The 14,801-nt window shown below is 46.7% G+C and overlaps 1 protein-coding gene across 2 annotated transcripts in view; it reads right to left on the minus strand.

Annotated features, from left to right (window-relative positions):
• Positions 1-453: 453 nt before the first annotated feature.
• DICER1 (dicer 1, ribonuclease III) overlaps positions 454-14,801 on the minus strand; it is a 49,821-nt gene continuing 35,473 nt past the window's right edge. Inside the window, exons 23-28 of one of the 2 annotated variants that reach the window (XM_040478160.1) lie at positions 11,791-11,946; positions 7,841-8,729; positions 5,748-6,016; positions 2,898-3,060; positions 2,730-2,805; positions 454-2,360 (exon numbers count right to left, since the gene is read on the minus strand). In XM_040478160.1, the coding sequence (XP_040334094.1) occupies positions 2,195-2,360; positions 2,730-2,805; positions 2,898-3,060; positions 5,748-6,016; positions 7,841-8,729; positions 11,791-11,946 (1,719 nt within the window). In that variant the 3' untranslated portion in view covers positions 454-2,194. The remainder of the gene's footprint in view (positions 2,361-2,729; positions 2,806-2,897; positions 3,061-5,747; positions 6,017-7,840; positions 8,730-11,790; positions 11,947-14,801) is intronic. The other variant, XM_040478162.1, reaches the window with a different exon arrangement.

Genomic DNA, 14,801 nt, shown 5'->3' on the forward strand with positions numbered 1-14,801 from the left:
GCATCAGGTAGTTTATAAATTAAGAAGAGATTTGTGATATAACGTTATCACAAAATCACCCTCACAAGTACAATTCACATCCAGCCTTACTTGTCAATTATACACGTTTACAGTTAATATAATTCAAGAGTTGCTTGGTTTTCACTTGCTAGGAGATCTGACACTGAGGTTTTATTTTAAAAAACCGAACAGAAAGCGAAGGTTCCAAATCGGAAAGAAGTATTTTCAAAAGGAGTCTACCCAAATCAATTTGCTCAAAGACACACTGAATAATTTAGATCGCAATTGAAATTTAAGACCGGAGACAACGAATAACATTGGAGAAGCTTAACATCCCGTCCAACTCAGGTCCCCTTCGACAGCGGCGCCCCCCGTTTTCCCCCCCCACCCCTGCACCCCCCCCCCCCCCCCCCCCCCCCCCCCCCCCCCCCCCGGTGCAGATAAAGCAAGAAATACAGTATCTGAGTGTATTTAAAAACAAAAACGCAGCATTACATGAAGCATCAAGTTCAGGATGATGTGCTGGAAAACATTAGACACCTCTGCTCGGCTTTCTTAAACTTCAAGCATAATTAACAGAGCAAATTGCAGCAAACCTCTACTGGTGTGTCGGTGGGAGTGCAGGACTGACCTGCAGCTTTTCAAAAGGTAAATTAAGAGGTATTATAGTTACAGTGCAAAAAAAAAAAAAAAAAAAAAAAAAAAAAATTTAAAATTTCAAGCATAATACATAAACATAGCACCAAACACGGGAAAAATGCATGCAAAAGAAAAGAAAAACTGAGGTATTTAAGTGAAGAGTGCCTACAGGTCTAATTAAAGAAACTTCGGCAAATGCCTAAAAATGTTTTTTTTTTCTTTTTTTTTCCTTTTCCAAAGATGGAAAGAATGAGTTTATCTAAATTAATGACCTAAATCACAGATGTATCAAAATTACGGCAGTTTATCACAAACGTTACATTTCCATGGCATTAACAGCACGGCTTTGGTAGGTGAGATCTGCATGCAACACTGTGAAAAGTACAGTAAGACATTGACGTGAGAAGAGACTAACGGTAAAGGTGCTTTGTTTTGCTTCTTTAAATAAGTAACCAATCACTTATAAAATCTGCAGCATATTTTAGGTGTGATATGTCTAAAGGTTATCTGGTTAGAGCAACAGCCTACAGGGCAAAACTGTTTGCCACAATTTCCATCAGTGAAGCTACCTAGCAGGAGGTTTTTAGTAAAACTGGGTATTTAGCCAAAGATCCTTTTTATTATGGTGCTTAGAAAAAATCCAGAGACTACATATCTATTCTGGTTTTCAAGATGCCTTCGGGACACATACGACAGAAACGCTAATATAATCCTGTAATAAGTCACAACCACACTAGTGAGTTGCAAGTATCACACGGTCTCGACATCTTAAATGCACAATAAAATGAAGGGAATGTAAAATAGTTTGTTCCAAAAGGATCGGAAATCAAAAGGACATCCATGAGGGCTTTACTTTTAAGGCGAGAACCTTTTTCTATTCAAGACTACGTGGCATGAGAAAACGAAAATTTGATTCACCAACGTGCCAGCCAACGTTAATGAAAAACCTGTCCCTTACTCTATATTAAGTGCAACGGCGACCGGGAGACATCGTCTTATATGACAGGGCATGGAAAGAAAGGACGGTGCGGGCACTCTTCTCCTCTGGCAAACCGCACCATTCTCCTGGGCGCATGGGCCACCGGGGGACCCGTGCCGGTGCCCACGCTGAGGAGGGGAGGACGCCCCACGGAATCCAGGGGCCGTCTCAGCCGTAAAGCTCCTTGGCCTCCTACCACTAAGCGAAGCTGACAGAAATGAAACTAGGTTAACACAAAAACAAAAACAAAAACCCCAAACAAAAAGAGAACTGCCGATAATTATTTTGAACACTTGCCAAATGTCATCATTAAAGCACTCTTGTGATCTGAACAAAGCGGAAGTGAGGAAAGAAGACGAGATTGTGTTTGCGCAAAAAACTAAAACTACAGTTAGCTCCAAAATTTTTATACATATGTTAAATGTTTTATTCTGTAATCTAGCTTGTTATCAAACAACCTTTAAATTCTGCCTTCGATTCATTCCGCTCACTACCGACTTGAAGTCACCCTTGTCAATTTCAATGGTTTTCCCCTTAATTCTGCTTTTTTTGTGTTTTTCACTTTAAAAAGGGGCTTCAGCTGTTGGGAACCTGAGGTTGATTGGCTTTGAGGCTGCGGAGGGCTCTTCTTGCTGCCGCGGACTTGGCAATCCTGTAGCTTCGGCCGACGCCTTTAAATTTCCCCTTCCCCACCACTTCCACCGTGACTCTGACCTTGCCGTCGTACGTTCTCTCAGCCGGGCTGCGAAGAAACCAAACAGCTTGTATCAGAAGTCAGAACTATTTATTATGACTGTCAATCAGCACTGAGCACGCACTCGGGGGGGTGGGGGGTGGGGTGTGCAAGCCGACAGCACACAAGGAAACGTGCAGCGCACGGGGGCGCGTACCCCGACAGACGGGGCTGCGTCTCGCTTTTAACGCGGCGTTACTCTATGAAAGCAAAAGGGAAAGTCAATCAGACTACAAATATAAAGTGCAGAGCGCATGCCCCAGTGTAAACATTTTTCAGAATCATTAGTTTATGACATCTCTTGACAACTCCCCACCCCCCCCCCCCCGACCCTCGTTTTCAAGCAACTTAATTTTTTCCATGCACGTTCTGCCTTACCTAAATTTGGCAGTTTCTGGTTCCATTTCAAGCAATTCTCGCACAGGGGAGCGGGGCACATTTGCCGAAAATTTTTCTGTAATCAAAACGAAAGAACAGCGTGCGTGATATCCTTGTCATTCTTTTTTAAGGATGATTTTGTTTCTTTCCAAGGGGAGCGAACGGTACCTATCAGCGGCCGCATCATAGGATAGTACACCTGCCAGACCATCTCCAAGGACATCCCACTATCCATGTAAATGGCACCAGCAAGTGACTCGAAAATGTCCCCCATGGCCTTTGGAACTTCAATATCCTCTTCTTTCTCTTCGTCCTCCTCAGACCTCCTGAGCTATTTACACAGAGAAAAGTGATGTGTAAGCAAAAAGACCATCTTTAAAGGCGTTCCACAGAAGTGCGTTTCTTTTCTCAGCAAGGACTCTTACTATATCTTTAACAAGGGTAACACCACCAACCATTTGGGGCAACCACCTACTACACTGTAACAGGTTCTTCATAAACATTATCTTACCTAAAAAAAAGATTTTTCCAACTTCTCAAAGAAAAAAAAAAAACCAAAAACAACTCCCTTCCCCATTCAGTATTATTCTATACTCAGCAAAGGGAAAAAAGAGTACTTCTAAATGAAAACAAAATCAACTTTAACACAAAATTAGAAATAGTTAATGAACGTATAAAAAAAATTTTCAAATCCACTCTTCATCAAAGAACTTCATCTTAAAACATTTCTACCCCCTAGCGGCTTGGCAAGGATTAGGCAGAATACTAATCCGTACAGCACGGGCAAGGGTTGTGTAAGTTACTTTGGGGAGTAGAAGTTATCACTTTTTGCCAGGGAAATTCTACTAGAAGACAGATTTCTCCAAGCTCCCTTTTTATTAAACCCCTTAGCACACACTGCCTATTAAGAGTACCTGACACGTATTCAAATTAATGTAATGAAAAATTATGAATATACTAATGCCTTTTAAAAGTTCAAAATTCTGGGGCGCCTGGGTGGCGCAGTCGGTTAAGCGTCCGACTTCAGCCAGGTCATGATCTCGCGGTCCGTGAGTTCGAGCCCCGCGTCGGGCTCTGGGCGGATGGCTCGGAGCCTGGAGCCTGTTTCCGATTCTGTGTCTCCCTCTCTCTCTGCCCCTCCCCCGTTCATGCTCTGTCTCTCTCTGTCCCAAAAATAAATAAACATTGAAAAAAAAAATTTAAAAAAAATAAAAAAATAAAAAAATAAAAGTTCAAAATTCTTTGAACAGGAATCCCATCTCTAGGAATTTATCTGAAAAAGGTACTGGATATATTTGCCACACGTATGTTTATTAAAAGCCCTAAGTAAAAACAACTTAAATACCTAGGCACAACGGACTGTTTAAATACATTCCATTAGAGCTATATTGACAACTGTGCAGCTACTGAAAGTTGTAATGCCGCTGGATACGTGGAAAGGTGTCCTCAATACATTAAGTGAAAAAAACACACTGTGGTATACTATGCATAATATAATGGCACTTTACATTTCATGTATGTTTACGTTTATACGTATCAGCAATAAAACATCACAGACCGTTAAGTCTGGTTATTTCTAAGGCAGCATATTTGCGTAACTTTAATCTTCCTTTTGCTTATCTGTATTTTATAAATAAACACAAATTACTTGTGAGAAACAAAAAAAGAGGTGAGGTTTTTTTCAAATTTCTAGATGGACTGTTTAGCCACACAGAGCTCTATATAAACCACTTGTAATGCTGACTCTTGGGAAAACAAGATACTTACTGTTGGTACATCATGGTTTTGAGGTAGAAAGGAATTTTAAAACTTACTGAGTTTAATTCTCTCCTTTCACAAAAGAAGAAACCGAGGCCCGGAGAGGTGGAGAGACTTTAAGATCCAACAGGAAGTCAGAAAAGCCAGACCACTGACATTTCTAATCACTTTTTATGACTCCTGATACATACGTTTCTGTAAACAAAGGTCAGGAAAAGAGGGGACACAACAGAACCGGCGTGGCCCGCTGTCATCAAAAACGGCTGAAGTCGAAGTCTGGCTAGTGCCTCAAATTCTAAGCTTAAAGGCTTCTGAAGAACGAGACCAGAAGTCCTACTGAGAACACAGGGGCTGTGTTCCTAAGTCCTGGTCCCACTGCTAGCTGTGCTCCAACTCGGACCATTCACCCTGGACGAGTACCCGCCGGGGAACGTGGATTCCCCTCCGGCACACGCTCTGTAGTGTTTACAGGCTCTGACACTTCCCTTGCGGCCACACCTCCAATTCCTTTCACAGCAAGTCAAAGGAAATGCACTGCTCCCCAGCCAAGGTTTGGGGCAATTAAAAGAAGGGAAGGTGCAGATCACCGAAGGAACAATTAAAACGGCCACCAGACTGCCGCACACATTTCCTGCCTCCTTACAAGAAATCTACAAAAGTAAGAGAAACAAAGGAATCAGGACGTGCAGAACAGGACCCGAGAGTGCTCTCCTGGGTACACGCAGGCCTGCAGAAGGATGGCAGCGAAGGGTCAGAGAGGGGAAAGATGGAAGTGAGAGCCTTCGCTACAAAACTTCAAAACGGCCCGGAACGCATTAAAATGAGCTCCATCACGGAAGAACCTCGGGCTGAACTCGGGCCAGAAGCCTCCCAAATGCCACCGGCTAGAATCTCAGAAGGCTGGTTTTTAAGTGAGTTCTCCTATTTTCAAGCAGCAGCAGCAGCAGCAGAACAGACACACGTTTGTGACGCTTACCTGACAAAGCATCAGCGAACCTTTCTGACCCCTTCGAACAACCAAAGGCAGAATAAACCGCACGAGCCCTAAGGTTCACGCTGGCTTCGGGCAGGGGAAGCCGGGGCGGCCCGATCCGACCCGGCCCCAGGCCCCGGCCGCTTCCCTCCCCCGAAGGTCCACGCGCGGCCCCGCGGGCGCGGTCAAGGGTAAAGGGCCCACGGGAGCACGCGCGGCTGTCACCTCCGTCCGTCCGGAGACGGGAGCGCCCGCGGCGGGCTGGCTGCCGGCGGCGCCTCACTCACCTCCGAGTCCATGCCCTGCATCTCGTTCTTCTCCAGCTGGAACTGCACGAAGTCGTCGATGACGTGGAAGAGCTCGGGGGAGACGGCTTTGAAGTACTTGTGGTAGTCGTACTTGACCGCCAGCGACGCGAAGATGGTGTTGTTGACCAGCGCGGACCGCAGGTCGGTCAGGACGCCCGGGGAGTGCTGCCGCGGGTCTTCGTAAAGGTGCTTGGTTATGAGGTAGTCCAAAATCGCATCTCCCAGGAACTCCAGGCGCTGGTAACAATCTGCGGGCGGCCCAGGGCGCAGCCGTCAGCTCGCGCCTTCCCGCACGGTAACCCGCACGGTAACCCGCAGCGCGCGCGGGGCCCCAGACCCACTGCAGCCGGGCCTGGCGGGCTTCGGGCGAAGTTCACGCATCCGCTCCAGTGACAAGCCGTGTGACGTGCCACACTTACTAAAGCCTCTGGCAATTCAATCTGGCCAAGAAAGCGTATTTCGTATCTATAAACTGGGGGTCCTGAAAGCCTACGGTGGCCCAAAGAGTGCTGTGCGAGGGGACCCACACTGGCCAGGGGGCCCCAGCAGGGCGGCCCCCCACCCCCCACCCCGGGGGCGCAGGGCTGACCAGGCGGGTGCTGAGTGCCACCGAAGCGGCGGCAGCCTCGCTCCCGCCCCGGCGGTCTGGGGCCAGTCGTGCCCTGCCCCACGCACCCCTCTGCCCCGCCTGCTCCCCCCCCCCACCCCCGCGCACTTCGTGCTCCCGGCGCTGATCCCCGCGCACCCTGTGTTCCCCATGCTCTGAGCCCGTGCAACCCCGAACCCTGCGCTCTGCCCCTGTGCACCCCGTGTTCCCCAAGCTCTGCCCCCGTGTAACTCTCACACAGTGTGCTCTTTGCCCGCGCACCCTGCGCTCTGGCCCCACTCCGGAGTGTGTACTCGGCCACCCTGCCTCTCCACTCCTGGGTCACAACAGCCACCCGGGAGGCCAGCCAGTATACTAGAAAACCCCCTTCTCTGCCTGCGCAAGAACTGCCGAGTTTGACCCGAACAAGGGGCCGGAGAAAGGAGAGTTGAGGCCGTGCGCAAAGACCCGAGGCACCACGGGTCGGCTGCCCACACCGGAGAAGGCCCCCGGCCTGGGGCTGGCACTCCTATCTCCTCACCATGCCCAGCAGGACCCGCGCAAGCCAGGAGGCTGGGGCAGGGACAGATGGGGCGGCGCGTCCCGGACACCTGGAGCTCCGAGGCAGGGCCCCTCGCTCCGCAGAGGGCAGGAGGGACCATCGGCTTCTGCACAAAGAGAAACAGCCCTCCGTGCTGTCGGTCCTACCGGTTCAGGGCCAGATCGGTTTTTACTTTTTGGCTTTGCGCTTTTCTGATCATCTGAACCTTTACCGTTTTCCTGAATACAGACCCTCTACTCTGCTCTGGGATTCCAGATTCCAGCACTTACTACTCGAATACAGAAAAAAGTACGCAGGCTTTTCACAAGCTGAAGCTGACAGCAGTTCCAGGCACCTAATCTCCCTTCTAATCTGATGGCCCGGGCGCCTGCTAAATAGAAGAGGAAAACCTGGGGCGCAGTGCCGAGTGGGAGACGGCAGCGAGAGCGAGAGCAAGGGCAATGACGCCCTCCCCGAAGAAGTTCCTTTTCATCGGCTCATCTTGAGATCCAAAGGGACCCTAAGAAAGGGAGGGGCCTTTCCGTTCAGGAAGAACCGTAAAAAGATGTGACAGTTCATCCAGAATGTATGAATGAATCAAGAACCAAAACCAGCACTGAACAGGCAGCAGAGAGCCACCGGGGGAAGATTCAAATGGGAAAAACACGACAGAATACGAGCGCTCAAACTCCCCTGTGCGGCACGTCTACGCGAGCGCGTAAGGAGGGCCGGGCCGCCAGCTGCCAAGGATAAGGCGCAGGGCTCCCAGAAAGCAGAGGAAAATGAAGCCGCCTTCGGTTTTCTCTTGCTCCCTCCCTCCACCGTGCACGTTAAGCACCAGGCCTGTACATGCGTAAGGATGCTCTTCTCTAACGGGGCCCAAGTAACGCAGTTAACGCAAGGTGGCCGTTTCAGAGAAACGGAGTGCGGGCTGGGGCTTCTTACCAGTGATAGTATTGTAGTGGTAGGAGGCATGTGTAAAAGCTTGCAGAAGGTAAGCCTTGTTCTTGAACCTGTAGTTGATTTTCTTCTCAAAATTCTCAAAACCCGATATCAGGTGATTCAGTGTTTTATCTGCGTCCGGATGATCAAACATACATCGTGGTGGAATCTTCAAACAACCGTACTCCAAGTCTTTCAGGACGGAGGAGCGCGGGCCGGCCACCGAGGCGGCGGCCCGGCTCCCTGAAAGGGCCTTTTGTTGGCTGTTGAAATTCTCCCTGGCGGGGCACATGGCCTTTTCCCGATCAGTCCTTTTAATTACCGGGAGCACCTTGAGCCCCAAGGAGCAGAGGAACAGCTGGGCAGCCCTCTCCCCGCAGCTGGTCAAATAGCAGCCCAGCAGGGCCTCCACACAGTCGGCTATGCTTTTGTCTGCGATGCACTGCTCGGTGTGCAAGTCGTAAGAGATGGACTGTTTCCCTGTGTCGACGCCACAGTTCTCTTCCGACGGGTTCCAGAACCCCACCACAAAGTCATCCTCTTCGACGGCTTTGCTGGGATCCAGGTAGCACATGGCATCCCAAGAGCTATAGTCGAAGTCCTCGAAATCTGAGGAGAATGGCATGCTACCCAAGGAGGATTTTTTGGGCATTTTCCATTCGTATGCAGAATCAGTGGCTGAGAGAGGAGAAAGAGAAATTTTCTTTACGAAAGCTCCTGATCCCATTAGCATGTTATCTATGAATTTGATATGTTCCTGATCATACTCCAGGAAATCATCTTCGTCGTCGGCGTCCTCCTTTGGAACCTTCCACGTCAGATCCTCCCCCTCCTCATCGTCCTCCTCAAAGTCCTGGTCCAGTTTGCCATTAGCCAACATGCAGTCTTTTGTCTGAAACGACGGGGAATGGGGAAGGAGGGGAGACATAGCTGCTGTTTTTAAAAGGGTTTGAAACTCAATAAAAGCAAGGGTTGTGGATAATTTCAAATGACAACCACAAATACTAAAAGGCAACTTTAAAATCACGGCCATTTGTTTTCAATTAACATAAAATAAGTTATTTAATCATATAAACAAAGTAAAACATGTTCTTTGAATGTTCATTTTCTAAGTTATAAAATGACCTTTAGCCAGTATGAAGCTTTAAGTTAAGGATTTCTGTACGTGGATATAAAGTTAAAATTAATGTCCGCGAGGCACGACTGTAGCTAAGGAGGCTTACTCCAGCAGACTCACAATAAAAGCACTCACATGCCGATCACAGAGGTCTTCGATTTTGCTGACAAAGTTTTAAAATGTTTCGAAAAGATTTTCAAATTAATAAAATCAAAGTCCAGATGCAGAGAAAGCATTATCTGTGCAACGAAGAGTATAAATACATGAAAAAGGATCAACTGCTTTAAAAATCTGTAGAATATTAAAAATGGGCAATAGGGGTTCATGGGAAAGTTCTGTCCCCGCTTTCCACTGCAAATCAAAGTACATTTGCTATAACGTAAAACTGGATTGCTCTGCTTGAAAACTAAAAGTGATCACTGAACCAAGCTACAAATTTGGGAAATTATGCTTTTCCCCTCCACCGTGCTACGGTAATCAGAGGAACAGATTATAGCATAACTGACAAAAACAGAAGAAAATTTAGACTAACATGAAACACAACAATCCAATTTCTGTCAGAAGATCTTTGCTAATTCCAATTTCTTTGGCAAAAGCTTATTTGTGAATGACAACCTTAATAATGGGCTAGGATTCAGTAATGATGTAACTTTTTTGCAATGCTAGGAGATGCCAAATTTCTGTTGCGCAAGAAATAAAAAAAATAAAATAAAAAGACTTTCCTTTCCTTTGGGGCGAAAGGCAGGAGAGTTTGCTTCAATTTTGATAGCAACAACTTTCCAGAGATCTCCTGACAAAAGTTTTCAAACCTTGTCAAGTATTTTTTAAATACTGCAAATATTTCATTTTAAGTCGGACTCAAAAGGGACAGTGTAGTTGTTTGAAAATAAAGACGAGTAGTGAGCCAATGTAGACGTGTGTGTATCTACAACAACATGCCTGAATTTTTTTTTTTTTTTAATAAAAAAAGTTTATAAAACGTTTTCAAGATTACGGAAGAATATGAGAAAGAACTATAGTGGCAGACCTCTAGGAACTACTTCCTGCAAAAAGCCCTGTACTCTTCGAGGTAACATGAGCTGTTTTGACTACTGTTTGGTCCCTGCACTAAAAAAAGGCAAACTGCCATTAAAACAAAAAATCAGAGTGAAAAAACGTTTCATTAAATAGAATCTTCGTATATCTTCGGTAAGATGCTCCTATAGTCTGGAATTGGCAATATACACACACCAACCCCAAAGACTGGGTTTTATCACAAATAAAGCAAAGTTCTTTAATGCCTCTGGGTTTCAGTTTCTCCATCTGCGAAATAGCGGGGTCCGACCTCCCTAAATAAGAACACTGCAGGCTCTTCAGAAAAATGCCAGCATAAAACTCTTTTCGCTTCCAGTTCAAGTCAACCTTCTGAGTTATTACCTTCTGCACTCGCATGCAAAGGTTTCTCTTAAACCTACGTGGGGAGGAGCGAGGTGGGTGAAGCAGGAATGCACACGCTCTCCTGTGTCTGTTTCAGTAAGCATAAATTACTAAGTGAAAATACGAACAGGATCTTTAATATATTCCAAAAGTCACGGTGCCAGGTCATCAGAAATGTTAAGGAAAATAAGAAATGTCTGTTCTAACGTAAAACAACATTTTTTTTAATCAAAAGGACTTGTCAATGTCACCTTGATGCTAATTTTTTTTTAAAGAACCGATTATATTATGAACCTACTTACAAGGCAGAATAATTATCACTGGCATGTTTTTCATAGATATGCAATATTTTCTCTAAAGTTCTCAAAATCTACATATTTTCCTCTAAGGTTCCACCCATTTCTAAATCAGGAACGAATATAATTTTTCTAACCCAACTTGCATTAAAATATTCTGATGCTTTTCTCCAGAGGAGGTCAATTTCTGTAAGACACTGAAATCATCTCAAATACTGCACGAGTTAAAAATATACTCAATGAAGAGATAAAAATCAAAACAGGGTCGCAGAGCATCAGGCCTGGAAATATTTGAGCCCAGGAACCGGGACGTGCGTGTCAGAAAGAAGACGTGAAGAGCACATATTTAGGAGGCATAATCTGTGAAAGAAACAGTATTCTCAGCGTTGGCCTGGAGGAAAAATGAAGTAACAACGATCTAGTTTCTCATTAATGCAAAATAAATGTCCGAGAAAGCAAAGTGCCAGAGAGATCGCCTTTGAGTTTGGAAGAGGCGCTCTCGTTCCCCAGCCGCCCACCACGGGGAGGGACCGACCGCTCTGCCGGCTCACGAGCCCGCCGAGGTGCCCTCTGGTGGCCTTCAAGACGAGACAAAATGAAGCCGCTGCAGCTGATACTTGGTCGTCTCAAGTCCCTGGCAAAATGTAAACTGTTTCCAAAAAACTACAACCCTTAGGATCTTTTTTTTTTTAGTTCACAAGAGAAGGCCTAGTCCTCACTGAGAAATCCCTGAACTACAAAGCAAGGCTTTACTGAAATTAATGACTTCATAGATAGGAGATCACAGACCACTGAAGAGTCATTTTATGGAACAGAGCTAAGGGTCTGTCCTCAATTGTAATATCAGGGTAACAAAGTGAAATATTACGGAGTTTTGTTTTCTTCTTTTTCAGAGTCACAACATCATATACCTCTGGAAAAGGAAGATGATAGAATTGTCCCCACCCCCCAAAAATATCTAACACTGTTTCTGAATTCAATGAAGAGACAGTCTCCTTAGAGAAATTAACACATCAAATTCCTACTCTATTACAAATATGCCACGGAAAAGAAACAGAAAATTAAGAGAACAAAATTCTCCCCGTTCACCAAAGTAGAAGTCCTTCCAGTTACCAAAAACTTACCATTTCATCTTTTTCCCATTTATCTGTATTACTTTTGTCTTGGTTTACTACATAACCAGGAGGAAGCCAATTCACGGGGGGATCAAATATGGACACCACCATGCGGCTGGGCAGTCCCTTCTTTTTTCCAAGCCGATACAGATTACAGTTGCTGACCTTTAGCAGAAAAAACGTGTAAGACACTTATCCATAAATGCCCACTGCTGGAGTTCACACCAGGCAAATAAACACATATTTAGTTAAATGTTCGTATCACCACAACTGGTCATCAATTATAAAGAACGTACAGGTTTTCTGCCTATTCACGGTAAGAAATTTTACGTGCCCGTGTATTCTACAACCTTTAGTGTCGTTAGATGAATACTTCTGGATATAAAAACACAGATCAGAAAAAACTAATACGCAAATTCCCTATAAAGTCAGAACAAACAATTCACACAATTTCAAACTTAAAAAAAAAAAAAACAACCTGATGATATCAAATGCAAACTGCCAACTGGAACTATCAGAATAGAAAAGAATCCCTGTAAAGCATCTAAGGTGTCACAATATTCGTAATGAAATAAATGGGGGGAAATGCCACAGACTCTAGCTATGTAAGTGGAAACTGGCACTGAGTAAATGGAGCTAAAATCATTTTATACTCCTAAGCCACAAATGACATTTTTGTTCAATCATTTTAAAACACAGCAAAAGGTAATAACTCCGTGTTTATTCACATCAATAAAACAGCTTCATTGTTTGCCCTGTGCTGTGTTTTTCCTACAGACCCCATGTCCTCCCTAACTCACTCACTCGTTAACATTTCTACCTAGAAACGTCTAGTAAAAACCTGGAAACAAGGATCTAGAATGGTCCACGCCATATGCATTTTCTATAAACCAGGTTCCTTTCTACTAAGTACTTCACGAGCCCTCTCTCTGGGGAACTCGGGACCACTGAACAGGTACCCACATCCCTGAGAGAACAGTCAGAAAACTGAGGGACTGCTAGTCCCTGCAGGCGACACAGCTGGGGGGGGGGGGGGGGGCCCGGTGTCTGCAGGTGACACTATGTGAGGCACGCTGTCTGAAACGTAAGGGCTCTGATAAACGCTAGCATCCTTTTCCAGAGCCGGAGAATCACAGCATCACAGCTGGCAACAGGAGGACAGAGACGGCGATCCCATCCACTCAGATGGCACGGGTGGCGGGACGGAACGGGAAGAGAGAACTAGAGGCCATTCGACAAGCGGGGGGAGGGCCGTGAGAGAGGAACAACAGCGGGGGTGTGTGCGTGGAGTCCGCGCGAAGACCGGCGAGGGGCTCAGGCCTGGTCAGGACACCAGACCGAGCTGAGGGAATAACGATGATCTCTACTGGAAGCAAGGAGCCAAAGCTGTCCGGCAGACGCAGAGATGCTATTTCGGAAACGTACGCTGATTTCTTCCTCACCTAACAGAGTCCATGTGCTATCGCTTTATACCGATTCTCAGCCTCTGATGTTTTGTTCCTACAACCACCTTCTTGGTGACCCCATTTGTTCTGACAGCTTTGATTATCACTCTCATGAAGACTATTCGCCCAAGCCATAGTTCAGTCCTAAATTCTCAACAATCCCAACGTTTCACTTCATTTTCCACGAGGTCCGAAAACCCTAATCCTCACCCCGATTCCTCCATTTGTGCTCCTCCCACCAAGAGCGCCGCCACGGCCCCAGCCTACACAAGGGCACCCCGGCATCACGGCTCTCTCTGCCCCCCAATCACACGGAGGGGCAGTGAGAAGGGCAGTGGAAGGAACGGGTTCTCGCTTCCGACGCCCTCCCGACTGGTAAGTTAAGTAACCTTACGCCAACCAAAAGCAACCTCTCCAGGCAGGAGTCTCCCCACCTGCAAAATGGAGGCGTGTTATCCAGCCCCCAGGGGCTCAGTGAGAAGAGTAAACGAGGTCTGTAAAACGCTCAGTGTAGTGTCCGGTGTTACAGAGTGACATCGGAGGTAGGGGAGTGTGACGGTGAAGAGCACGGTCTCTGATGCCGCACTGTCTGGGCTCCGCCACGTACTTGCCACGTGACCCTGGGGCAAGCTAACACCTCCTGCCTCAGGATCCTCGTCTACAGAAGAGGGATAATAAAAGTGTATACAATTATACATAAAATCTAAAAAATGTAATAAAAGTGGGGCGCCTGGGTGGCTCCGTCGGTCGAGCGTCCGACTTCGGCTCAGGTCATGATCTCGCAGTTTGTGGGTTCGAGCCCCGCGTCGGGCTCTGTGCCGACAGGTCGGAGCCCAGAGCCTGCTTCGGATTCTGTGTCTCCCCTTCTGTCTGCCCCTCCCCTGCTCGTGCTCTATCTCTGTTTCTCAATAATAAATAAACATTAAACATTGTTTTTTAAATGTAATAAAAGTATGCAGAATTTAATTAGGCCATGATATAACACATAAGGCTGCAAAAGTAGCGTCTGGCTGGAGGAAACGCTTAGGAAGTGTGAGCTTCAATTCTCATTCCCCCCGAACTACTACTCGCCTCGGTCCTGTCCTCACTGCTGGAACTCGAGAACCATCCCCTACTCTGCCTGCTTACACTCTGCAAAAGCCCAGCCGATCGCCCCGCTCGGTCTGGCTTTGCGCTTGGACTCAGGCCGCACTCTGCTACCAGAGCGATCACGTACAAGCAGCGCTTCCAGAACGGTAAGAGTCCCTGATGCGAAAAGTGCCCCCGACATCCCAAACACGCGCAAACTCCTGGGCCCAGCCTTGAACATCTTCCACGACAGAGCTTCCCACACCTGCCCTTTTACCCTTTCCTCTGCCTGCTGCCACAGTTGGGTCACTGAGTGCTGCCGACGCACCCTGCCGTCTGTTCACTGTTTACACACTGGGTGCCAGTGCACCTCCTCCACGAACGCCTTCTTCTCCCAGCGACGGTCCTTCTCTCTGAGCGTCCGGGGCAACGAGCAGCTTTGTAAGTTACACGTCAAGCACGGACATGTTGCCCTGTGACACCTCTTTTATCATCGTTTAAACATCT

The sequence above is a fragment of the Herpailurus yagouaroundi genome, unplaced genomic scaffold (genome assembly GCF_014898765.1).
Source record: "Herpailurus yagouaroundi ecotype Mexico unplaced genomic scaffold, PumYag 141, whole genome shotgun sequence".
Lineage (NCBI taxonomy): Eukaryota > Metazoa > Chordata > Mammalia > Carnivora > Felidae > Herpailurus > Herpailurus yagouaroundi.